The 26,292-nt window shown below is 47.3% G+C and overlaps 1 protein-coding gene across 1 annotated transcript in view; it reads right to left on the bottom strand.

Annotated features, from left to right (window-relative positions):
- Positions 1 to 26,292, bottom strand: part of LOC114602823 (basement membrane-specific heparan sulfate proteoglycan core protein-like) — a 218,570-nt gene that overhangs the window by 165,611 nt on the left and 26,667 nt on the right. The window contains exons 2-3 of the mRNA XM_077930973.1: positions 4,846 to 4,981; positions 2,302 to 2,385 (exon numbers count right to left, since the gene is read on the bottom strand). Of these exons, the coding sequence (XP_077787099.1) occupies positions 2,302 to 2,385; positions 4,846 to 4,981 (220 nt within the window). The remainder of the gene's footprint in view (positions 1 to 2,301; positions 2,386 to 4,845; positions 4,982 to 26,292) is intronic.

Here is a 26,292-nt window from a genome sequence, read left to right as displayed (position 1 = left end):
TATTCACACTACCGAAAGATGCTAGTAGAGCTATAAGGTTAAGGTAAAGGGACCCCTGACCATTAGGTCCAGTCGTGACCGACTCTGGGGTTGCGGCGCTCATCTCACTTTATTGGCTGAGGGAGCCGGTGTACAGCTTCCAGGTCATGTGGCCAGCATGATTAAGCTGCTTCTGGCGAACCAGAGCAGCGCACGGAAACACTGTTTACCTTCCCGCTGGAGCGGTACCTATTTATCTACTTGCACTTTGACGTGCTTTCAAACTGCTAGGTTGGCAGGAGCAGGGACCGAGCAACAGGAGCTCACTCCGTCATGGGGATTTGAACCACCGACCTTCTGATCGGCAAGCCCTAGGCTCTGTGGTATAGAACACAGCGCCCCCCCCATGCCCCCTAGTAGAGTTGTAGATAGATGTTAATAAAGATGTAGACAATGAAGTTGTAGACGACAGGGTGCCGGCATTTTGCACCTGTTTCACCCTGCTCCTGCCAACCTAGCACTTCGAAAGCACGTCAAAGTGCTAGTAGATAAATAGGTACCACTCCGGCGGGAAGGTAAATGGCGTTTCCGTTCGCTGCTGGCCACATGACCTGGAAGCTGTACGCCGGCTCCCTCGGCCAATGAAGCGAAATGAGCGCCGCAACCCCAGAGTCAGCCACGACTGGAACTAATGGTCAGGGGTCCCTTTACCTTTACCTTACAACTCTACTAGCATCTCTCAGTATTGTGAATATCATCGAACTTACCTTTTGTTGGTATCTTCATGAACTTATTTAATAGACTGAGTTAAGCATTTGAAAAATCTATTGAAACCAGACATTATAAGTTCATTTTAGGCTGTGTAGTTCGCAAGTCTTTGTGGCTTTGTTTAATGTTTTGTATTTCCCTTATGGGAAACCAGTAAGCACCATTCGAGCAAAATTTCACTGCGGATTTAACACTGCACCAAATCCAAAGGCCTCAGCGCATGACAGATCATGCAATCTCAACAAAGCTCAACTAAGTCACCCACAACCTGCAATATTCATTCTCCCATGCCGCAACACCCCGGTAGTTGATGGTAACTTAAGAGCTTCATTAAACGCAACCCTTTTATTCTGCATTTCCCCTGTAAAATGGGAGCTCTTGTTTGTATTATTTAGGAGCTAAAATCTCCATCAGAGAACTACAGGGTCCTCTAGCTCAGCAGGAATCACAGCGGAAGAATTCCTGATAGACACGTCATTCAACCTCTGTTTAAAAATCTCCAAGTCCACCACCTTCTCCTGTGGTCTAAACGACTGAGCCTCTTGGGCTTGCTGATCAGAAGGTCGGCGGTTAGAATCCATGCAACGGGGTGATCTCCTGTCTCTCTGCCCCAGCTCCTGCCAACCTAGCTGTTTGAAAGCACACCAGTGTGAGTAATAAATAGGTACCACTGTGGCGGGAAAGTAAACAGTATTTCTGTGCGCTCTGGCTTCCGTCACGGTGTCCTGTTGCGCCAGAAGCAGTTTAGTCCTGCTGGCCACATGACCCGGAAACCTGTCTGTGGACAAACGCCGACTCCCTCGGCCTGAAAGCAAGATGAGCGCCGCAACCCGATAGTTGCCTTTGACTGGACTTAACCGTCCAGGGTTGTTTTTTTTAATGACTGATACCCGCATTCTGGTCAAAAAGGGACGCGGTTGGTGCTGTGGGTTAAACCACAGAGCCTAGGATTTGCTGATCTGAAGGTAGGAGGTTCGAATCTGTGACACAGGGTGAGCTCCCGTTGCTCGGTCCCAGCTCCTGCCCACCTAGCAGTTCGAAAGTACATCAAAGTGCAAGTAGATAAATAGGTACCGCTCCGACGGGAAGGTAAACGGCATTTCTGTGCGCTGCTCTGGTTCGCCAGAAGCGGCTTAGTCATGCTGGCCATATGACCCAGAAGCTGTATGCCGGCTCCCTCGGCCAATAAAGCGAGATGAGCGCTACAACCCCAGAGTCGGCCACGAGTGGACCTAATGGTCAGGGGTTTCTTTACCTTTACCCGCATTCTGACATTTGCAATCCAACTGATATCTGCGCTCTGACCCACACGTATGTCCAGGACCGGCCAATTTGGTTGAGGGACCTTTGCAAATTTCTCCCCCGTCCTGCCCACCCATGTATGAAGCTGTTAGGAGCCCTGTTACACCCAGCTCAGGACTTTCTGCCAGCAGCTGCACCCCAGGGTGCTGCCAGCTCTACAGCCAGAGTTTCCTCGGGAAGGGGGACTTTGGGGATTGAATCTGGAGATGTCTTGTACCCCACCACTAGACCAAAACCCAACTGGCCTCTTACCTGTGGAGAAGAGAGGCTCAATGGTGGGGAGAGGCTTGTCTGGGGAGACTGTTCCGCTGCCGTTCTCGCCACTTCCATACCCATCTGCAAGGGAAAGCAAGTACCACAATGTGAGTGTCACCTGAGCCAGCATAGAGTCGTAGCAATGTACAATTGGAAGGGACCCCTGAGGTTCATCTAGCCCAACCCTCGGCAATGCAGGAATCGCAGAAGAAGAAGAAGAAGAAGAAGAAGAAGAAGAAGAAGAAGAAGAAGAAGAAGAAAAAGAAGAAGAGTTTATATACCATCCTATGCCTGGAGGTCTCAGGGCGGTTCATGGAAAAGATCACAAGATATATCAGAATAAAAGTGTTGGTGCTGTCCTTTAAAGCCCTAAACGGCCTCGGCTCAGTATACCTGAAGGAGCGTCTCCACCCCCATCGTTCTGCCCGGACTCTGAGGTCCAGCACCGAGGGCCTTCTAGCGGTTCCCTCATTGCGAGAAGCAAAGCTACAGGGAACCAGGCAGAGGGCCTTCTCAGTAGTGGCACCCGCCCTGTGGAAAGCCCTCCCATCAGATGTCAAGGAAATAAACAACCATCTGACTTTTAAAAGACATCTGAAGGCAGCTCTGTTTAAGGAAGCTTTTGATGTTTAATAGATTGTTGTATTTTAATATTCTGTTGAAAGCCGCCCAGAGTGGCTGGGGAAACCCAGCCAGATGGGTGGGGTATAAATATTATTATTATTATTATTATTATTTAAAAAACAACAACCCAATAACAGCTCCCCCAGAAAAGAGCCACCGTTTAAAACGATATAGGATGTCAAACAGATGAACCAAGGGCCTGGTTAAAAAGGTACATTTTTTCCTGGCGCCTAAAGGTGTGTAATGAAGGCACCAGGTGAACTTCCCTGGGGAGAGCATTCCACAGATGGGGAGCCACTGCAGAGAAGGCCCCGTTCTCATGTTGCCACCCTCTGGACCTCTCAAGGAGGAGGCGCACAAAGGAGGGCCTAAGAAGGTGATATCAAGGTCCAGGTAGGTTCATATGGGAAGAGGCGGTCCTTGAAGTATTGCGGTCCTGAGCTGTTTAAGGCTTTGTGGGTCAAAACCAGCACTTTGAATTGGGCCTGGGAGCAATTTGGTAGCCAGTGCAATCAGGCCAGGTCGGTGTAATGTGCTCAAACCGTGAGCAACTTGGCCGCTTAATTCTGCACCAGCTGAAGTCTCTGAACCGTCTTCAGAGATGGAGAGTCCACCCCCTTCCAAGGGCACATTAAGAGTTCCGCTTCGAACCCTTGGTCTGTGCTATTAGACAACATAGCGAGATCTACAGAGCAGTTCACAACTCAGTTGAATATCAGTGGGTTTCATCTGCAGATGTTACACTTTTGTTTATCACAAAACCTCACACTGGTATCCAAAGGCTGTTGCAAACAATAAATACCTTTGGTCAATTTCTGGCTACTCTATTAACTGGGTTAAATCAGAACTGGTGCCAATGGGCGAAAAGGTGCTAATACATTCATTTAAGAAATATCATTTCCGCATTATTCTTTTGGGAGCCTCCCAGGGTAGCTGGGGAAACCCAGCCAGATGGGCGGGGTATAAATAAATAAATTATTATTATTATTATTATTATTATTATTATTATTATTATTAGTTCAGTACCTTGGTATTTTAATTCCAAGAGATATAATCCAGAACCAAAACCAGGTAATAGGAACAAAAAAATCAAAGAGGTTTCCATAGACACTGACTGGTGGGAGTCATTAAACCCCTTTGGGTTCTTCCCTTTGGGGAAGAGTAAATGAATATTACTCCCATATTATATCACAAGAGGAATCACAGTCCATATTCCCAGAAAATATTCCCAGAAAATAAGCTCATTATTAAAGAAATGCCTATGGGGTTCTTCAACTCCAAGATTATCATTATTAAAAACGCAATTAAACAAGGAGAAAAGTATTTGGATGTATAAATTCTAATGGGGGGGGGGGAGTTAAAATTGTCAGATGATAATATTATCCTAAACCACACTCTAAGTATGTGCGGTTTGACAGTGGGTCAACAGAGGTAACCCTTACTTTTGCCAAAAGACTGATATTGATCCATTGGAAAGATAATACTACCCTTTGATCAATAAATAGAAAATGTGATAGAAGATATTTCTTGTGACATACAAACAGATTGCTTTTAGACGTATGTTGTGAATGGATAAATATGACATTTGGAATGCAGTTTTTCTGTTTTTTATCTCCTTCAATTTATTTCTTCACTGAAAATGAAATATAAATACACCGAGAGCCTCCTCCACGAATTTGTCCAATCCTCTTTTAAAGCCGTTCAAGGTGGCGGCTGTCATTGCCTCTTGTGGGAGGGAGTTCCACAGGTGAACTCTGCACTCTGTGAAGGACTTTATTTTGTCTGCCCTGAATCTTCAGACACACAGCTTTTGCGAAAACGAGATTCGGACATTGCGGCAAGCTCCGCCGTACGTCCTTTGCATAGCCAAACGCGGTGCTTTGGAAGAGGCGGAAATTTCCCTAGCCCAACCCTCACCTCCGGACGCCTCGTCCGCTAGCAGATCCTCGTCGTCGGAAAGCTCCGCGTATTTCCTCCAGCGCTGGCGCACGGCCTCCGATTCTGTGTCTTCAGGGAAGGAGGACTCATCCGACCGCTTGGATGCGTGAGCCACCTGAGAGCAGGGAAAGAAGAGCGGTTAGGTGGAAGAAGGATGCTGCTCTCGTCTTGAGCATGGAGCACCCACCTCCTTTCTCCCCTACCAGGATCCGTCCCAGGAAGGGTTGCCACCACCTGCCGTTCTAGCCTGGTACAGATCCTCTGCAACTTAGCCTCCTCTGCCACCCCAACAGGGCTGGATTTCGGTTTGGTGAGGCCCTAAGCTACTGAAGGCAATGGGGCCCTTTATATGTCCAACTGTCCTTGGTCAACAAAAAATTGCCACTGTTTTTTTGTGTTGAATATATGCTATACGGTAATTGATGGACCTAATAGGTATCTAAAGCCATTTGCACATAACAAAATGTGTATTTTATCAAAGTAATTGTTGAACTGAAATACAATTAAGAAGAAATATATTAATAGTGAAATCATTATTAAGCTCTAACTTAAAATGATTTTTTTATTCATAACAAACTTAATAATGCAAACACACTGGCATTTGGCAATAACAAAAGTTTCTTTAGAAACGCAATTTACAAAGACTTATAATAGTCTCTACAAACTTGCTATAACATGAAATAATAGGTGTCAATCTATGATGCAAACTACTAATAATTATAAATAGCAGAATGTAGGCACCCTATATATAGAAATGAGCAAACCAGTGATATTTTAGGGAGCAGGCTAGCAGGCGGGGCCCACTACTTACATTATAGGAGCCTACACAACACAACGTTGCTGTATGTAGGTTTTTTTTTTTTATCTTTTGTTTTGGAAATGTACATCCAGTTTTTTTTTCCTTTAAATTTTTTTGGGGCCCCCAAGAGAGTGGGGCCCTAAGGTAGAGCTCCTCCACAATGGGGCAGAATTTGGTGGCGCAAGTGTGTGTGCCCCACAAACCCCACCCCTGACCTATACAGTCATACCTCATGTTACGTTTGTTTCATGTTACGTTCTTTCAGGTTACGTCCCGTGGCGACTCGGAAGTACTGGAAAGGGTTACTTCCGGGTTTCGCCACTCGCGCATGCGCAGAAGCGCAAAATGACGTCACGCTCATGCTCAGAAGCAGAGCGGTGAATCGCAACCCGCATGTGCGCAGACGCGCTGCTGCGGGTTGCGCTCTTTTCATTTTGCGAACGGGCCTCTGGAACGGATCCCGTTCGGAACCAGAGGAAAACCACTGTATTTGTTCCAGACCAAAGATGGCAACCAGGCCCAGATGGAACATTCCCAATTGTTGGAAGAGCCCTGAGGGTGGATTGAGTCCAAAGGCCTTCTGCCCACAATGGGAAACCCGCAAGCAGGATTCGAACACAAGAGCAAAGTCTCCCCTCCTGCGCTTCCCAGGGACTGGGACTTGGAGGTAGACTGCCCCTGGATATGATGAGTCCTTCTCTTTCGAGGCCTCAATGGGAAGACGAGAGACATCGATGAACCTCAGAAGATCCTGCTGGATCCGGCCAGTGATCCATATAGCCCAATGTCCTGTTCTCAAAGATGCCCCAAGCAAGGACTGAGCATATCTTCAAACTTGTGAATCCCAGCCACTGGCGTTTCAATATTTTATTGAAAGTTTTCAACATGCGATACAATAAAAGCCAATCTAATCTAGAGAGAGAGAAAGATACAGAAAAGCCCAAAATAAGAGAAAAAACCAAAAGGCAAGAGAGAGAAGGGGAAAAAAAGATATAAAAACCCTCTCATCACAATTGTGCCATATTCTTTATCCACATACAGTGGTACCTCAGTTTTCGAACATAATCCGTTCTGGAAGACTGTTCGAGTTCCAAAAACCGAGGCGCAAAGGGCAGTCGGCAAATTTAATAGAGAAAATTGAGGAAAAATAACATATACACACAGCGGAAGCAGTTTGACTTTCGAAAACGGAAGCATTTACTTCCGGGTTTACGGCGTTTGAGTTCCGAAACATTCCGTCAACGGAGACGTTCGAAAACCGAGGTACCACTGTACAGAAAAGCTGACTTTCCCAGCTCTCACCTGGGAATTCCTGTTTCTTTCCCCGGTCTCCCACACAGAGCCCCTCGTCACCCACCTGTCCCCTCTCTGTGTATGTCCTCATCAGTCCAGGGTAGAGGACTTCAGAAAAAATTAAAAACAAAAAGAGCTAAGTTAAGGGCAAAACAGGAAAACCCCAAAACAACAAAACAATAAAAAAGTGGGCTTCCCATCCAATATCTGCCAATTGTATATATACAGTAATAATACTTCAAATTAATCAGAGCAGACGCGATGGGATAACGTTTAGGTATATCAAATTACATAGCTTCTTATCATGCATCACAGCAACTGGTGTTTAGAGGTATACTGCTTTTGATAGTGGTTCGATATAATGAGAGCTTGCTGGGAGTAATTGGAAAAATGCAGAAGAGCTAGGGGTGAACCAATGGAGGAGAAAACTGAATAATATTATAATTTTAGAATACCTAACTGTGAAGATACATAGAATGAAAGGGTTTAAGGTCAGTGAGAAAGAGGAGGATTGGCTTGAGAAGATATTGAATTATTTGAGTAGGTTTGAACAATTTGGGGCAATTAAAATGTTAAAAGTTAAATAAACCTTGTGGAAGGAGGAGTGTTAAGGTATATAGAAGTGTACATATGGTTAGTTTGAATATGTTATTATTGAATATGTATATTATTGAATATTGTATACCCAATGTATCAGCCGCCTGGGGGGTTTCACTGTTTGTGTTTTGGTGGTTGGTAAAAAAAATTATATATATATATATATATAATATGAGCTTGCTGGATCAGGCCCAGGGGCACCGTCTAGTCCAGACTCCTCATCTCACAGCAGCCAACCAGGAACCCCAAAAGGAGCCCTCTGAGCAGAGCAGAAACTTGGGATTCCCCAAAACTGACATTAAAGGGTATACTGCCACGGATAGTGGAGGTACGACATGAGAATATGAGAAGAGCCCCGTAGACAAATCAAGCCAAAGGCCCATTCTGATCCACGCTGCGGGGAATGAAGCTACTGCAGAGACCCACCCCCCTTGGTGCCTGCCTGGGGAGAAAAGGGTCTCCCTGCCACAGCCCCAAGGGGACTGAGACAGAACGGGCGACGCCAGGATGCCAAGATCCTCCTTGGGCGATGCTTGAAGTCAAGGAGCCGAGCTGAGGGTGCTCAAGTCACCTGGAAGAACAAACTGGGGAACAGCCAAGTCACTTGGGAGAGGCTTTGATAAGGAGAAGAGAAGCAAGGAGCTGCTACAAGCAGGAAACTGGAATGCAGGGCCCAACTCTGTGTGTGTGTGTGTGTGTGTGTGTGTGTGTGCGCGCGCGCGCGCGTTACATCCCATGCACAGCAAGCTCATGCTGAACAACAAGATATGTATACAGTGGTACCTCAGTTTTGGAACATAATCCGTTCTGGAAGACTGTTCAAGTTCCAAAACTTTTGAAAACCGAAAACTCAATAGCCGACAGCTAGGCCTCCGGATCTTGCACTCAGCAGAAGCCGTGTGTCATGTTCGACTTCCAAGGCATGTTTGAAAACCAAAGCATTTCCTTCCGGGTTTACGGTGTTCGAAAACCGAAATGTTCGACTTCCAAGACGTTCGAAAACCGACATACCACTGTAATCTTAAGGACCCGGAGCAGGAGGTTTGCTGTTGTCCCAGAACAACTCTGCGTTTCCCAAATCCTCCTCCTTGTGGATTCATTGATTAAAAAGACTGATCCCCCTCACTCTTTGCCAGTACAAGATTTCCAGCGGGCCGGTTATGGGGCGCAAGAATAAAAGCAGCCGGCTGAACCGTGAAAATAAACTCTCGGCGCCCGCTGGAATGTGGCATGAGGCAAAGAAAAGGCAGCGTGGACTCCGGAAGGGGGAGTAGCTTAAAATGCAACGATCGAGCTGGCAAAAAGCCCTTCAAATTAGTATTATGAATAAATTTATATAACACCCTTCATCCCATGACCACAGGGTGGTTTGCAACGTGCCAAGACAGATAAAGGAAGTCTTAACCCGTTGCTGGAATCAGAGCGTGAAGAGGCAGCGGCTGTACCTGTAAACAGAGAAGTGGCCATGGATAAAGCATTATTATTAATTGTTATTAATCCCACTTGTGGGTTTTCTACAGGTTGGCCACTGTGACAACAGGATGCAGGCCTCATTCAGCAGCCTGTTCTTAGGTTCTTATCACCATTTCCCAGCAAAAGTCTCCAGTGCAGATTAAAACCGGGGGGGGGGGGGGGGATTGGGAGGGGGAACCAGGTTTTTTCCAATGCTGTTTTTTCCTGGAAAAATTGGAAAACAACAGTTTAATATAGTTTGAATATTCCACACACTTTCCCCCCCAATTTTTCTGGAAAAAAACAGCTTTGGGGAAAAATGGGGTGGGTGGGAATCTGGGGTCGCCCCCCCCCCCAATTTTTTTGGTTTTTTTCCAGGCCTTCCCATCTCTAGTGCGGATACTACTGGCCCAGAGATGGAAAGAAGACGAAGTCCCAACCAGAGACGAATGGCTGATGAAGAGGATGGAGTACGCCGAAATGGCAAAACTGACTGGGAAAATCAGAAACCAGGAAGAGTAGAATTTTAAGAAGGAATGGGGGAAATTTATAATGTTTTTAGGAGAACACTGTAAACAACTAAAAACTTTGGCAGGATCTGAGTAACGCTTGTAGCGTACAAAAATTATGGTAAAAATGGGTTTGTTAAGAAAAACAGAAAAAATAAAGGAAGCAGTTGAAAAAAGATGGATAGAGGTAACCATGGAAGGTTGGAGGGGAGTCGATGTATTCAGGGAATCCTAAATGATGATGTTGGTGCTTAATGTTTGAACGTCAATTCGTAGCGTAAAAAAGATCTGACTAAAAAAAGTCTCCGAGGAGAAACTAGAATTTCCTCCCAAGTTTCACGCTACCTGTTCAGGGATCAGCAGAGACCAGGGCTTCCTCTCCCACAACTACGAGTGTAAGATTTTGCTTAGGGAAACGACAGCATTTCTAGTTTCCTAGTTCCGTGCAGCCTCAGGGCTTATTCTGTACACATCGGATCTTCGCACAGGAATGTGAGAGGCTGCGCTGCTCTCCTTTTCCTGGACTTCTGACTCCACTGTTTACAATTTCTCCCTCTCTCTAAATATATTTATATATCGGCCAACTGAGGATACCCTTCCATGCATCTCTCGAAGTGGTTCTCGTTGCACAAAAGCTTTTCCTGTAACAAATCTGCTCTGTATCGAAGGTCGCTGCGAGGCGCCCGCTTCAGGTTTTTGCTGCTCCAGGCTCAGCATGGCTGCCTCTCTTGGCAGTTTTCTGAGTCATCCGGGAGGCCAGGAAGCAGGTTGCTCCAAGGAGGGCTGTTCAGGTTGAGCAAACACAGATAAGAGGGGGAAGCCTCTCCAGCGCAAAAGCACGAGTCTGTTTATTGGATTACAAATGGCACATTCCTGAAAGCTGGTTTTCCCATCACCTTTCTGCTGAAGTGGACAGAATAGATGGAAATATCACCAGCCAAACGGTGCAAGTGGGGATTCCCTCTGACTCTGCTTTCATGAACTACTCAAGTTTCTAGTCCTTATGACCGGGATAAACCTTGAAGGCATCACAGTGTTGCCTGATCAAATATCAGGAGCCACCAAAGGGCTGGATGATGATGGTAATGATAATGATGATAATAATAATAGTAATAATAATAATAATAATAATAATAATAATAATAATAAATTTTATACCCCGCCCATCTGGCTGGGCCTCCCTAGCCACTCTGGGCAGCTTCCAACAGAATATTAAAGTACAATAAGCTATTAAACATTAAAAGCTTCCCTAAACAGGGCTGCCTTCAGATGTCTTCTAAAAGTCTGGTAGTTGCTGTTTTCTTTGACTCTGGAGGGAGGGTGTTCCACAGGGCGGGTGCCATTACCGAGAAGGCCCTCTGCCTGGTTCCCTGTAATCTCACTTCTCGCAGGGAGGGAACTGCCAGAAGGCCCTCGGCGCTGGATCTCAGTGTCCGGGCAGAACAATGGGGGTGGGGTGGAGACGTTCCTTCAGGTATACTGGGCCGAGGCTGTTTAGGGCTTTAAAGGTCAGCACCAACACGTTGAATTGTGCTCGGAAATGTACTGGGAGCCAGTGCAGATCTTTCAGAACCGGTGTTATATGGTCTCAGCGGCCGCTCCCAGTCACCAGTCTAGCTGCCGCATGGGCCCTCCAGCCGTGTGGCTGCTGCGACGCCACTTTTGGCCTGCGATGGAGCCCAGAGCAGACAGCTCATAGAACCGCAAGATAACAGAATTGGAAGGGACCCCTGAGGGCATTTAGTCCAACCCCCTGCAACGCAGGAGTCACAGCTAAAGAATTCCAGGCAATCTGTTTAAAAAACCTACAATGAAGGAGAGTCTTCTGCCTTCTGAAGGAGTCTTCTGCTCTTTCTGGCAGAAGTTCTGCATAGCTCTGCCGCGCCGCTCTCATGTGGACTAGAAGCACAGCCAAAAGCATGCAGAATAGGAAGGTGCAATTTTGCACCATTCAAGAAAGCCGCTGGTGCATTTCACTCGAGGACCAGGTGTTTTTGTTTTGGGTGGAAAACAAAAGATACCTTCAGGGAATAAAGGCGCTATGGTTGAGAACACGTCTGGCACAAAACGGGAGTTGTTATGGAATTGCCCAAGAAAGATGTCAGATTGTTTTTGTATGCCACAACTGCAGCTAGAATTTTGTTGGCCAAAAAATGGAAATTACAAGAAGTCCCAACAGTGGAGGGATGGCAGATGAAGATGATGGACTTTTCGGAGGTAGCCGACCTGACCGGAAGAGTCCGCGACCAGAAGGAGGAGGAGTACCAGGAGGAATGGAGGAAATTCAAAGATTACTTGGCTAAATATGTTAAGATAACTTAAATAGAATTACTTGCGAGTATCAGATAGGCCTAGGATTTAAATATGTGATGTTGTAGAATACAATGTTAAAAGTTAAAATGAGAAATAAATAAGAAATTTAAGACTTATTTACAAAAATACTGTAATTTGGCTGAATGTTGACAGGGATGCCAGAGCAGAAATAATTGTCTATCACTAAACTAGATTTAAGTTCAACTATATTTTAATGACTGAATCTAAAGACTATGAACAAAATGATAATTTGCCTGGAAATAATTTCATAACGATGCAAGTGTGTGGGGGAGGTGTGAGGGAGTCCAAAGTAATGATGAAAAGATGCTAAATAACCAATGTTGTTTTATTAAATATGCCTTTGTATTGAAAAACCTTAATAAAAATATATTTAAAAAATAAAAAATAAAAGTTAAAATGAGAAGAAAGAAAGATGCTAATTGACTAAGTAATTTTTTTGTGAAAATAGTTTTGGAAAACTACAATGATTTACAGTGGTACCTCGGGTTAAGTACTTAATTCATTCCGGAGGCCTGTACTTAACCTGAAACTGTTCTTAACCTGAAGCGCCACTTTAGCTAATGGGGCCTCCTCCTGCTGCCATGCCGCCGAAGCACGATGTCTGTTCTCATCCTGAAGCAAAGTTCTTAACCTGAAGCACTATTTCTGGGTTAGCGGAGTCTGTAACCTGAAGCGTATGTAACCCGAGGTACCACTGTATATGGAAACTCAGCCAGGGAGATTCGAGGAAGTCACCCAACAATGTTAACAAAAGTGGAACTATTATAGTTAGGATTAATGTCTGTTTGTTTGTTTTTGAAGTTTTTTTTGTTGTTATAAATTTGGAAAACCAATTAAAAAAATTCTGGGGGAAAACAAAAAAACAAAACAAAAAAAAGCACTGCGGGGGCTACATCCATCGCTCGCTCGCATCTCAGTTCCGACCCTGCTGGGTCTCAGAAACCCAGCGAGTCAGCCCTGTGGCGGTAGTCATGCGGCCCTGTTATGTGCGAGCGCGCATGTTGGGTCTGTTATGCAAGACCGTGCATCTGCAGAGCAGCTCAGGGAGGTGGCGAGAGTTCACGTCCACCATGGGCCAAAAGCGGCGTCGCAGCAGCCACATGGCTGGAGGGCCAACTGGCCCCTGTCCACTGCGCACACAGGAGAGCCCCCTCCACCTCCGGCCAGCCCCCCCCAGCCCCGTTGCTCCTGCCTTGCAGCTGCAACAACCTTCTGGCAAGAACCTCCCCGACATTGCTGAGCAGCAGTGTCATCTCCGAGGAAGGGGGAGAAGATGGAGAGGCGGTGAGCTCATCTCCCCATCACTTGCCTCCCACGGCAGACCGAGGGCTTGCTAACCTCCAGGCCAGGAAGGAAGGAAGGGGCTTGCTCTTCCCACCCCCCTCCTCTGGGGCCAGAGGCTGCAAGCTGACCACCGCTGCTACCTCTGACCCCTGCAGGGACACGGAGCAGCTCGCTCAATGTGGCAGGCTAGGGACTGAGGCTCAGGGATGTTGGTGCGCCAATTTCCTCTGCTTTTATTTTATTTTTTTATTTTACAAATATAAAGTTGTAACAATCCAAATACATATTCGTAAAAGGAGATGACTCTGCATCTCAAGACTTAGCCCCACCCAGTCCCTGGGTCTTGATATCAACATTAAAATCTGCATACTATCACCTATTCATCCTCATCAAACCTTTTATTGGCATCACATCCAAAACAAATCAATACAGAATTACCACTTCCCCATTGGCACAAAACATTTGCTAAAAGAGAGGAGGCAGAGAAGCCTATCGCCACATCTCTAGGAGGTCTCCAGGGAGATCAGACGTCTGCAGTGTATTTCGATGACAAAAAAACAAATACAGTGGTACCTTGGGTTAAGTACTTACTTCGTTCTTAACCTGAAACTGTTCTTAACCTGAAGCACTACTTTAGCTAATGGGGACTCCTGCTGCCGTCGCATCGCCGGAGCACAATTTCTGTTCTCATCCTGAAGCAAAGTTCTTAACCTGAGGTACTATTTCTGGGTTAGCGGAGTCTGTAACCTGAAGCGTATGTAATCCAAGGTACCACTGTAGAGATATTTAGCTACTAACTTGGTGAGCTCCTGATCATTCCCCAGTAACAGAAAATGTATGACGTCCAACTCTGGTTTCCATTTCGGGATGCAGAGTTGATCTAGAAATTGATGGCAGAGATCAGCATATAGTTTACAACTGAAAACCATATGTGAGGGTTTCCACCAGGTGGTCTTCACATGGGCAAGTTATTTCTCCTTCCACCCTACCTGAGAACCTTCCCCAACGGAGGCTGGATGGATTTGAATTAAACCTGGCCAGCAAAAATGCCCTTCTTTCTTGAGGGTTAAGCAGAAATTCAAGGTAACTGTAGTTAGTTTCATGTGCCCAAGAAAGTTGAAAATAAAGAGGGGGACATGTTTTCTCTGCTGCTACTGTTAGTTCCTGGCACTCAATAATCTATATTTTACATCAATCCAAATTATCCATAACATTTGAGATTAAAATCCCGCTAATGTTTCCATCTGCTTACAGTAGTGTCCGAAATAAACCCTAATGTTTTCCCCATTCTTTTAACAAGTTTTTGTCCTCTTGGTTCCTGAGCTTTCAAGTCAGCTTTGCGGTTTCGGCATATTCCATCAGTTTAACTCTCTGGTAGGGACTTTGTTTTCTTTCCATCCCTGGGCTAAAAGCATCCAAGCAGCTGTTGTCCCATACTGATTTCCTCCGCTTTTAAAGCCATCCCAAATTGGTGGCCATCCCTGCCTCTCAAGTCAGAAGCATAGCTGCCTCCAAAAGCATTGCTAAGTAGCCCTTGATAGTCCTCTTTGTGAATTTGTCCAATCCGTTTTTAAAGTCATCTGAATTGGCAGCCATCACTTGCCTCCTGTGGAGGAGAACTTCCCTGAATCTCGAGTTCTAGCATGATGAAAGAGGGAGGGAAAAGCTCTTCCATCGCCACTCTCTCTATGCCTTCATGTTGTTGTTGTTTAGTCGTTTAGTCGTGTCCGACTCTTTGTGACCCCATGGACCAGAGCACGCCAGGCACTCCTGTCTCCTTCATGGCTCACTGCCATGTTGTGGCAAAGGAGCTTGAATAACTCAGAGAAGCTATGAGCTATGCCGTGCAGGGCCACGCAAGACGGACGGGTCATAGTGAAGAGTTTTGACTAAACGTGATCCACTTGGAGCAGGAACCGGCAAGCCTCTCCAGTATCCCTGCCAAGAAAACTCCATGGACAAAAACAACAGGCATGCCTTCATACCTGCCAACATTTCTCTGGTGAAAAGACAGACACCCTATTCCAGAATAAGAATAATAGGGGCGCTGTAGGTTAAACCACAGAGCCTAGGACTTGCCGATCAGAAGGTCGGCAGTTCGAATCACCGTGACCTCCCGTTGCTCAGTCCCTGCTCCTGCCAACCTAGCAGTTCGAAAGCACGTCAAAGTACAAGGTGATAAATAGGTACCGCTCTGGCGGGAAGGTAAACGGCGTTTCCGTGCGCTGCTCTGGTTTGCCAGAAGTGGCTTAGTCATGCTGCTACATGACCCAGAAGCTGTACGCTGGCTCCCTTGGCCAGTAAAGCGAGATGACTGCTGCAACCCCAGAGTCGGCCACGACTGGACCTAATGGTCAGGGGTCCCTTTATCTTTACCTTTTACCCCACCCATCTGACTGGGTTGCCCCAGCCACTCTGGGCAGCTTCCAACATACAGTGGTACCTTGGGTTAAGAACTTAATTCGTTCCGGAGGTCCGTTCTTAACCTGAAACTGTTCTTAACCACTTTAGCTAATAGGGCCTCCCGCTGCCGCCGCACAATTTCTGTTCTCATCCTGAGGTAAAGTTCTTAACCCGAGGTACTATTTCTGGGTTAGCGTAGTCTGTAACCTGAAGCGTGTGTAACCTGAAGCATCTGTAACCCAAGGTACCACTGTATATAAAAGCAAAATAAAACATTTATTTATTTATTTTTTAAACTTCCCCATACAGGGCTGCCTTCAGATGTCCTCTAAAGGTTGCATAGTTACTTATCTCCTTGAATATAGGGACATCCTGAGGAAAAGTGGGACATTCTGGTGTCAAATCAGAAACTGGGATGGCTTCTGTAAATATGGGGCTGTCCTGGGAAAATCGTGACACTTGGGAGGGTCTGTCGCCCTGCATCATATTACAAATGTCTATCATGTCGTCTCTGACTCAACTTTCCACTAAGCTGAAATGCCAGAGGATCCTTACAGGACCAATGACAAAGATATTGAAAATAAATAAACAATGAGCACAATGGAAGGTCCCCTGAAGGTTCCTTATGTGTTGAGCTACTAATATATTGAAATATTAACAATAATAATCTTGACTCAGAGCTTCCACCACAGAGGAGATCTGCAATTCTCACTGTATCCCAAGATCCTCTGCAGTGATCTTGGGGTGGGGGGTCGTCCCCCCGCCTCTCCTTCGTCTTTCTGCCAGCCCCCTGCAAACAGTGCCCTCCCTGCTCAGGTGGGAAAAAGCCTGCCTGGGCCCCGTCCTTGGCAGCGGAGGCGTCCGAGGGCAGCAGACCGCGCCAGGAATTCAACACGGCAGCAATTTTGCCCCCTGTACAAACACGGCAGGGCGCATTATTGAAGGCTGGGCGGTCCCGGGACAATGGCTACGGCCGGAGACATAAAAGGGGGTTTAGCCGGGCCAGGCCGCCTGAAAGGGCGTGAAAAGGCAAGAGGGGAAACAGGAGCTGGCAGGCCGTGCCGGCGGCAAATGCCAGCAGGGCACCATGCCAGCGGCGGGAGATGAGCCAGGCAGAGCGGGCTCTCTGCAGCGAGGCCTGCTTCTTCCGTGGGCTTTGTGTGGCCTGTGCCAGGCTAAGGCTGGCCAGAAAGTGGCCTCGGCACCGGTCAGCGGGCTCCTGGCACAAAGGGGTGCCAACCATCCGTCCTGGTGGCACAGGCAAGGCATGCCAACCGGGGAGCAAAAAAGGAGAGTGTGGCTAACCAGGAGAAAGAACTTTCTCAGGGGGGCAAACTCGGAAGCTTTTAAGCAGAGTGGCCCTCTGTTCGGGATTCTTTAGTTGGGAGTGTTTAGCACTGAGTGGGGTTGGACTAGATGACTCCTGGAGTCCCCTCCAACTCAACCATCCCGTGATTCTATGAAAAGCACTGGGCACAGCAGTTGGAGATGAATTAAGAAGAAGCTTATCAGATGATGTGTAGATGGTACACAACACCAGTGCAGTTAGGGAAAATGTACAAAACTAATTCAAATATATGTTGGAAGTGTAAGGAAAAGGAAGGGACATTTTATCATATGTGGTGGGATTGTAATGTAATTTTTAAAAATTGGGAAATGATATACAATGAATTGAAGAAAATGTTCCATTTAACATTTGTTTAAAAACCTGAGGCATTTTTGTTGGGAATTGTAGGGAAAGACCTGCCCAAAAAGCTGAAAAACATCTTCATGTATGAGACAACAGCCGCAAGAGTTTTAAAAGCACAAGGATGGAAGACTGAAGAAGCCCCAGCTAAAGAATCATGGCAAGAAAAATTGATGGACTATGCAGAACTGGCAAAACTGACATATAAGCTACGGGACAAGGATAACTGTGACTTTAAAGATGAATGAGAACCCTTTACAAAGTATTTGAAGATGCAACAAAGCGAACTGGACTCCTTGGCAGGTTTTGAATAAACATTCACAAACTTTTTATTGATAATAATCAGCTAAACAGTTTGAGGATCTATACAACTGTGTAACATGCAGAAAACAGCAGTCTCCGAGAAACCAAAGACTGGAACTGAGGGAAGTCGGGAAGTAGGGGTGGGTGGGTTTTGTTTGGGAGGGGAGGGGGAGGGAGGAAAAATGGGGGGGGGACAAGGGTGATATGTTTTTGGAAATATGTTTTGTTCTAATTTTGAATAAGCTGATCAAAGTCTCTCTGGAGCTGCAAGAGGTTCACTCCAAGGGGGGAAGAGGGTTCAAAGGAGGGGGTCAAAGGAATCCTCACAGCTTCAGCCCAGAACCCAGGAATGCATTCTGAGCCCCAGGCAAAGTGTGAGCAGACACTTCTGGCTAGGCCACAGCTCAGTGGCAGAGCAACTGCTTGGCATGCAGAAGGCCCCATGCGCAATCTGCAATGACATCTCCAAGTCGCTGGTAGGGCTGGGCAACAGCTGGTTTTTAACATTGCAATCTAGTCAGAAGCGATGTGATAGAAGTTGATAACGTTGAAAGAGTGGACAGAGAAAAGTTTTTCTCCCTCTCCCAAGAGTTTGGATTTGATATCCCGCTTTATCACTCCCCTTCAGGAGTCTCAAAGCGGCTCACATTCTCCTTTCCCTTCCTCCCCCACAACAAACACTCTGTGAGGTGAGTGAGGCTGAGAGGCTTCAGAGAAGTGTGACTGACCCAAGGTCACCCAGCAGCTGCAGGTGGAGGAGCAGGGAATCGAACCCGGTTCACCAGATTACAAGTCCACCATTCTTAACCACTACGCCACACTCGCTCTCCCAAGATCGCAAGCCGAACATTGGAAGATTCAGGAAGAAGATAAAACTGGCAATTCCCAAGAAAACCAAAGCTTTCCTTCTAGGGATGTTGGGGGCAAGTGTCCCAAAGAATACGATTTAAAAAATTGTGTATGCAACAACAGCTGCCAGAATCCTCTACGCACAGAACTAGAAGGAAGAATCCCAACCTCTGCTTTAAAACCTCCAAGGAAGATGAGCCCAACACCTTCTAAGTCATAGAATCGTATAATGGCCGAGTTGGATGGGGCCCCGAGGGTCATCTAGTCCAACCCGCTACAACGCAGGAATTGCAGCTCAAGAATCTCTGACAGATTTTTCAACCTCTGTTGCAAAAGCTCAAATAAAGCCTAAAAAAGACCAGAGAATATCCTCTTTCGTCTTAGACACCGGTAGGAATACACACTACGGGAAGCGCATTTTGCAAAATATTCTTTTCCTGGTTTTTCGAGCAACGTATTCAAGTCTGGAGAGCTTCCTTGCAAGCTCATTTTCGAGATACGAGATGCAGAAAGAATTTCAGCACTCTTCAGCAGAAGGGCCAACTTACTGCTGCTTTGGCAGCACTTGCACAACATTGGGATTGTGGAAATATATGCAACTAGAAATTAATCTGTTTAAGCCATGTGATTCAAATCAGGTCGACTATTGCATTGATTTTTTTTTTTTAAGCAATGTGGATTCATTGCCCTGAAACTCAAGTTTCATTCATTTCATTGTGGATCTGTCCAAGGCATAAATTGGGCATTGAGCCCGATTCCTCTCTCTGCCATGCCCCTCCTGTTTCAACACCTCCCAAAATCTCATTTTTCTTTCATAAGCTGTTTCTTTGCGGGGGGGGGGGGTGTGAGGGAAGATGCTCCAGCTGTGTCTAGGGCGGCTCCCGGCCCTGGTTGGCACGTGGCAAAGCTTCCAGTGGGCACACAAAGTAAATAACCTGAAAGGCAGCACTATTTGTGTGTGTCAACTCTGCCGAGGGCGGGCTTGCGGTCTGGAGCCACGAGGGAGGCAGGTAAGTTGCTGACTAACGGTTGGAAATTCCTGCCCTGCGGTGTGGAGGGACTGGTGCCAGCTGGGAACCAGGAAGAAAAGACTTCTTTGGCATTGGCTACAAAGGAAGGAATGAGGAGGAGGGGAGAGGCGGCGTCTGGTACCGGCCTGCCCCTCTGATGGGCAGATTCTCACGTAGTCGACAGCGTGGGTGCCAAGCCAGAAGCATGCACTCACAGTCCTCTCTCTCTCTCCCTCCCTCTCTCTCTCTCCCCCTCCCTTTCTCTCTCTCTCTCTGCAAAAGCGTCCCTGCTCAAGTCTTCTCTGCAGCCTGGAAACACTGACTTCACTGCTGATTCCTGGTCTCTTCCTGCATCTTGGAAGGAAATTGCCTTAGAGAAACAGCCTGGAGCAAAACCAGGAGATCTGTGTTCCAATTCAGAAGCCGCTGCATCAACAGAAGCCACAGGTCACCCTGCAACTCACTTGGAAAGAGCTGGGAACCTCAAATCAGAATTTACACCATGGGGAGCAGGGGGGTGGGGACATAAGAGCATCAGAAGAAGCTCTGCCAATTGAGGACAGTAGCCCATCTCATCTGTTACCACACTAGCCAAATACCTTCTAGGAACCGAGGAACACAGATAGACTGCCTCTGGAACTGGAGGTTCCATAAGAACGTAAGTAGTCTGGCTGCTGGGCAGTGGCCCAACGAGTCCAGCATCCTGTTCTCACACTGACCAGCCATGATGCCTGTGGGAAACTAGCAAGCACAACCTGAGCGCCATTTCTGGCAACTGATATTCAGAAGCTGTGGAGGCAGAGCATGGCCACTGTGGCTGGTAGCCACAGATAGCCTTCTTCTCCATGAATTTGTCTGCTCCTCTTTTCCAAGTTGTTGGGGCACGGGTGGCGCTGTGGGTTAAACCACAGAGCCTAGGACTTGCCGATCAGAAGGTTGCCAGTTCGAATCCCCACAACGGAGTGAGCTCCCATTGCTTGGTCCCAGCTCCTGCCAACCTAGCAGTTTGAAAGAACCTCAAAGTGCAAGTAGATAAATAGGTACCACTCCAGCGGGAAGGTAAATGGCGTTTCCATGCGCTGCTCTGGTTCACCAGAAGCGGCTTAGTCATGCTGGCCACATGACCCGGAAGCTGTACGCCGGCTCCCTCGGCCAGTAAAGCGAGATGAGCGCCACAACCCCAAAGTTGGCCACGACTGGACCTAAACGTCAGGGGTCCCTTTACCTTACTTTTTCCAAGTTATCATCATCATCATTGTTATTATTATTTGTACCCCACCCATCTGGCTGGGTCTCCCCAGCCACTCTGGGTGGCTCCCAACAGAATTGCAAGTACAATAAAACATCAAACATTAAAAACCTCTCTAAACAGGGCTGCCTTCAGATGTCTTCTAAAAGTCAGGTAATTGTTTATTTCCTTGACATCTGATGGGAGGGCGTTCCTCAGGGTGGGTGCCACCACCGAGAAGTTCCCTGTAACCTCACTTCTCACAGGGAGGGAACTGCCAGAAGGCCCTCGGTGCTGGACCTCAGTGTCCGGGCTGAACGATGGGGGTGGAGACGCTCCTTCCGGTATACTGGACTGAGGCTGTTTAGGGCTTTAAAGGTCAGCACCAACACTTTAAATTGTGGTCGGAAATGTACTGGGAGCCGATATAGGTCTTTCAGGACCAGTGTTATATGGTCTTGGCAGTCACTCACAGTCACCAGTATAGCTGCTGCATTCTGGATTAGTTGTAGTTCTCGGATCACCTTCAAAGGTAGCCCCAAGTAGAGAACATTGCAGTAGTCCAAGGCATAGCTGTCAACCCTTCCCTTTTTTTAAGGGAAATTCCCTTATTCCGAACAGGATTCCTCGCAAGAAAAGGGAAAAGTTGACAGCTATGGTCCGAGCGGGAGATAACCAGAGCATGCACCACTCTGGCGAGACAGTCTGCGGACAGGGAGGGTCTCAGCCTGCGTACCAGGTGGAGCTGGTAAACAGCTGCCCTGGACACAGAATTGACTTGCACCTCCATGGACAGTTGTGAGTCCAAAATGACTCCCAGGCTGCGCCCCTGGTTCTTCAGGGGCACAGTTACCCCATTCAGGACCAGGGAGTTCTCCATACCCGCCCAAATTGGTTGCATGAAGACAGATTTTTTTTTATCCAGCTCAGCCCAGTATCTGGTCACTTAATCAACCCTTCATCAGGGCTGACACCCAGTTAATCAACTCTGGATTTCCTTACGCATACACAGAAAGGGAAGCTTAAAGAGAGGTAGGACAGCAGTCTCCCAACATCCGCACTGCTGTGTTTGTAGTTGGCTATCAGTGTGATAAGAAGCTGAGCAAAAGAGTCCTTCTGATGCAAGAAGACTTCTGTGCCAGGCAAACTTTATTATTACGGTAATAAAAGAAAAAATCCTCAGGCATTTGAAGTAGTAGCTTTGATCTTCTGATGGCATTCTACTGGTATCATTGCTGTTTAATTGCTGGCTCAGTTTTGCAAAGTTGTTTCTCTCTGTATTTTCCCCCCTCAGCATTATTTTCCCCGTAGTTATTAATCTGTCACATTTATAGCACACCTTTCTCTCCATGGGGCTCAAGCTGTTGCACATGGTTCTCCTTTTTTATCCTCTCAACATCCCTGCAAGGCAGGTTAGGAATTGGGCTTTTAGTGTCGGGGTACCTGCCCCTTGGAATGCACTCCCCTTAAAATATTAGGCTCTGGCACCTTTTGAGATCCTACTTCCCTACCCAACAAGCCTTGTGCAAGTGGAGAACTTCCTGCCAGTCCCCATCTGCACCGGGATCGTTTTTAAGATTTGTTTTTACTGCTTCCTCACTTGCTCTTTATTTATTCATTAAAAAATCATATACCAACGTATCAGAGAAATATATCACAGTGGTTTACTGCACTATAAAACCACACAGCGAAATCATAAAGTTAAAAACAAGTTGCAAGCGAAAGAATTGAAAACAAACATCAACAGGCGGTTGCGAGGGATGTCCTCCTAACTGCCTGCAGAAGCCTGGTGGAACAGAAGAGATTTCAGCCGGTGTTTAAATGTTGGCACAGATGGAGCCTGCTCAACCTCCAGTGGCAGAGAGTTCCACAGGACTAGGCCAGCAACACTAAAGTTTCTCATTGTCAAAGTGGCCTCGCCAACTTGGGAACGACCAGATATGCTCCTGCAGATTATTTCTGTAGTCAAGCTGCGATATTACAGGGGTACCTTGGTTCTCAAACTTAATCCGTTCCAAAACCAAAGCGTTCCAAAACCAAGGCGTGCTTTCCCATAGAAAGTAATGCAAAGTGGATTAATCCGTTCCAGGCTTTTAAAAGCAACCCCTAAAACAGCCATTGAACATGAATTTTACTATCTAACAAGACCATTGATCCATAACATGGGTAGGCAAACTAAGGCCCGGGGGCTGTATCCGGCTCAATCGCCTTCTAAATCTGGCCGGTGGACGGTCCGGGAATCAGCGTGTTTTTACATGAGTAGAATGTGTGCTTTTATTTAAAATGCATCTCTGGGTTTTTGTGGGGCATAGGAATTCGTTCATATATTCCCCCCCCCCCCCAAAATATAGTCCGGCCCCCTGACAAGGTCTGAGGGACCGGCCCACGGCTGAAAAGATTTGCTGACCCCTGATCCATAAAATGAAAGCAAAAACAATGTCACACAATCAATCAGTAGCTGAACTGGGTTCCACACAGTCACAAAAACAAAACGAAAAAGAGCCGCCGAAACAAAAACGCAAAATAAATAGCAAAAACAAACCGACCTCAGCGTAACACTCAAAACGGAGCGCGTTTGGCTTCCAAAAAAGTTTGCAAACTGGAACACTTACTTCCGGGTTTGCAGTTTTTGGGTTCCAGGTTGCTTGAGTACCAAGGCGGTTGAGAACCAAGGTACAGTGGTACCTTGGGTTAATAACTTAATTCGTTCCGGAGGTCCGTTCTTAACCTGAAACTGTTCTTAACCTGAAGCACCACTTTAGCTAATGGGGCCTCCCGCAGCCGCTGCACCGCCGGAGCACAATTTCTGTTCTCATCCTGAAGCAAAGTTCTTAACCCGAGGTACTATTTCTGGGTTAGCGGAGTCTGTAACCTGAAGCATCTGTAACCTGAAGCGTCTGTAACCCAAGGTACCACTGTATAAGGGTTCAGGCAGTCCCCGAGGCACCCTAAATCGTTCAGGACTCCATAAATAAACACAAGGATCTTGAACATGGTTCGGCAGTAGAGGGGCAGCCAGGCCAGATGTTATAACAACGGGCCCCAGATGTTCTCGACTCAAAGCTCCCCTCAGCAATTTGGCCTCAGCCAGGGGTCTGCAACCTTTAAGACAAAAAGAGCCACTTGGACCCATTTCCGAAGGGGGAAAAAACTGGGAGCCGCAAAACTCGTCATTATAAAAATAACTTTTTGTCACTTTTTTATTATTTCTTTGTTTGACTCCTCAGAATTACTCCTCCTCATAGAAATAAATGTTAAATTAACAAGTTACCTTTTTGTGTGTGTGTGTGTTTGTGTGTTCTTCAATCCCCTTCAAAACAGTGACCAGCGTACATGCCCCCTTTCAATGCAGTGACCAGCGTACATCCCCCTTACAATGTAGCGGGCGGGCGGGCGGGCAGGAAGGTGACGTCGGGACGGTGCGTGACTAACGCATGCACCGCCCCCATGCGACATCACAGCCAGTACAGTGCCCGCCACAGTGGGGAGTGTCGGGGCGCACAATGCGCCTCCTCCCCTCGCTAGTATCCGCCCCGGGAGCCGCGGGTTGCAGACCCCTGGCCTCAGCATTCTTCACAAGCTGGAGCTTCCCAACCAGGCCCACAAACAGCGCAGTGCAGTAATCTAGCTGCAACGTCACCAATGCATGGACTACAGACTACCTGCCACCCTGGGCTCCTTTGGGGACACAAATTTAACAAACCACGTAAAGAAACGAGTCGACTGCTCTGCTTCTGCCCTTCTCTGGAAACCTGATGTTTCTGCGCCCTCCCCGCTCCCCACACTGTCCCCTTTCCTGCCGCCTGGGAAAAGCGACTTTCCATCCTGCTCTCTGGTCCAGCCACCCATCAGAACAATGGCAGCTATTTCCAGAACCAAACTGCCCGGCTACTTAAAGGCCGGAGAATCGCCGTCTGGTGGCCTTGACTCTCTTCCGGAAATTGTCTTGCGGAAGTTGCTGGACTGGCAAACAGTAGCCACGGGAAATCCCTCGCGAAGACGAGGGTCCCTTAGCACTCCAACGCCCTTCCTGTCTCCCTTCTCCCCCCCCCCCCCGCTCTGGGTAAGCCCCGGCCAGCCCCCCGTTCAGTTTCAATGGGTCTACTCAGAGTAGGACTAATGCTGGAAATGGTTATAGCCATACAGTGGTACCTCAGGTTACATAAGCTTCAGGTTATATACGCTTTAGGTTACAGACTCCGCTAACCCAGAAATAGTGCTTCAGCTTAAGAACTTTGCTTCTGGATAAGAACAGAAAGCAGGCTCCAGTGGCACGGCGGCAGCAGGAGGCCCCATTAGCTAAAGTGGTGCTTCAGGTTAAGAACAGTTTCAGGTTAAGAACGGACCTCCGGAACGAATTAAGTACTTAACCTGAGGTACCACTGTAGTTGGAAGAGTTGAGGGAACCAGGCTTACCCAACTAATGCAGAATGCGGCAGCCAGATAGGTGACTGGGAGCGGCCGCCAAGACCATATAACACCGGTCCTGAAAGACCTTCATTGGCTCCCAGTACGTTTCCAAGCACAATTCAAAGTGTCAGTGCTGACCTTTAAAGCCCTAAATGGCCTCGGCCCAGTATACATGAAGGAGCATCTCCACCCCCATCGCTCAGCCCGGACACTCAGGTCCAGCGCCGAGGGCCTTCTGGTGGTTCTCTCCCTGAGAGAAGTGAGGTTACAGAAAACCAAGCAGAGGGCCTTCTCGGTGGTGGCACCCACCCTGTGGAACGCCCTCCCGTCAGATGTCAAGGAAATAAACAACTACCTGACATTTAGAAGACATCTGAAGGCAGCCCTGTTTAGGAAAGTTTTTAATGTTTGAAGTTTTATTCTGTTTTTAATCTGTTGGCAGCCGCCCAAAGTGGCTGCGGAAACCCAGCTGGATGGGCGGGGTATAAATAATAAGTGATGATGATGATGATGATGATGATGATCACATGCTAAGGCTGGAGAAGAGGAGACAGAGAGATGATATGGTTTGACAGCCATCCTAAAATATCTGAAGGGCTGTCCCATGGTAAATGGAGCAAGCTTTGCTTTCGGCTGTTCCAGATGGCAGGACCAGAACCAGTCAGTGTTAGAAACTCAGATATATCAGCTAGGGGCCAAATGGCTCCTTAAACCAGGGTTACAGTTGCCAAAAGGGAATGTCCAGTTGCCATTTTGGGGCCAGACAGCTAGGAAGTCCTATTTTTCAATATTAATTTTTGGTTCCTGAAATTCATTCTGATTGTGCAGATAAAATCTAACAGAATTCGACAGGATGCATTGCTAATCTGTGAAAAGAGCCCTGATCCAAGCAACCCCAGGCAAGCACCTCCAGATGGTGGAGACGTCAGGCACCATCCTGGCACCATCCTGGCACCTTCGCTTGGTCGCATGTGTCCAATAGCCAGGTGGAAAATGTGCCTGATGCCTGGCGAATTTCGAAGGCTGATCTGGAGATGGCTGCCAGCAGGGATTGAGTCTGAGGCCTTCTGCATGCCTTGCAGGAGCTCTGCTACTGAGCCACAGCCCCCTTAATCCAAAGAACCTCTCTGTTGCCCTTGCAAGAGAGCAGCCCAGTCTTGCCTTCTCAAGATGCCCAAGCCCTGTTGACTCATTTGCAGGCTTCCAGCATCACCTCGGAGAGCGAGGGATGGAGACAGGCAGGAGGAGCTCTTCCACTACTTGACTCC

The sequence above is a fragment of the Podarcis muralis genome, chromosome 7, assembly GCF_964188315.1.
Source record: "Podarcis muralis chromosome 7, rPodMur119.hap1.1, whole genome shotgun sequence".
In the NCBI taxonomy this organism is placed as follows: domain Eukaryota; kingdom Metazoa; phylum Chordata; class Lepidosauria; order Squamata; family Lacertidae; genus Podarcis; species Podarcis muralis.
The sequence above is the reverse complement of the archived record's forward strand: the minus strand, read 5'-3'. Positions and strand labels throughout refer to the sequence as shown.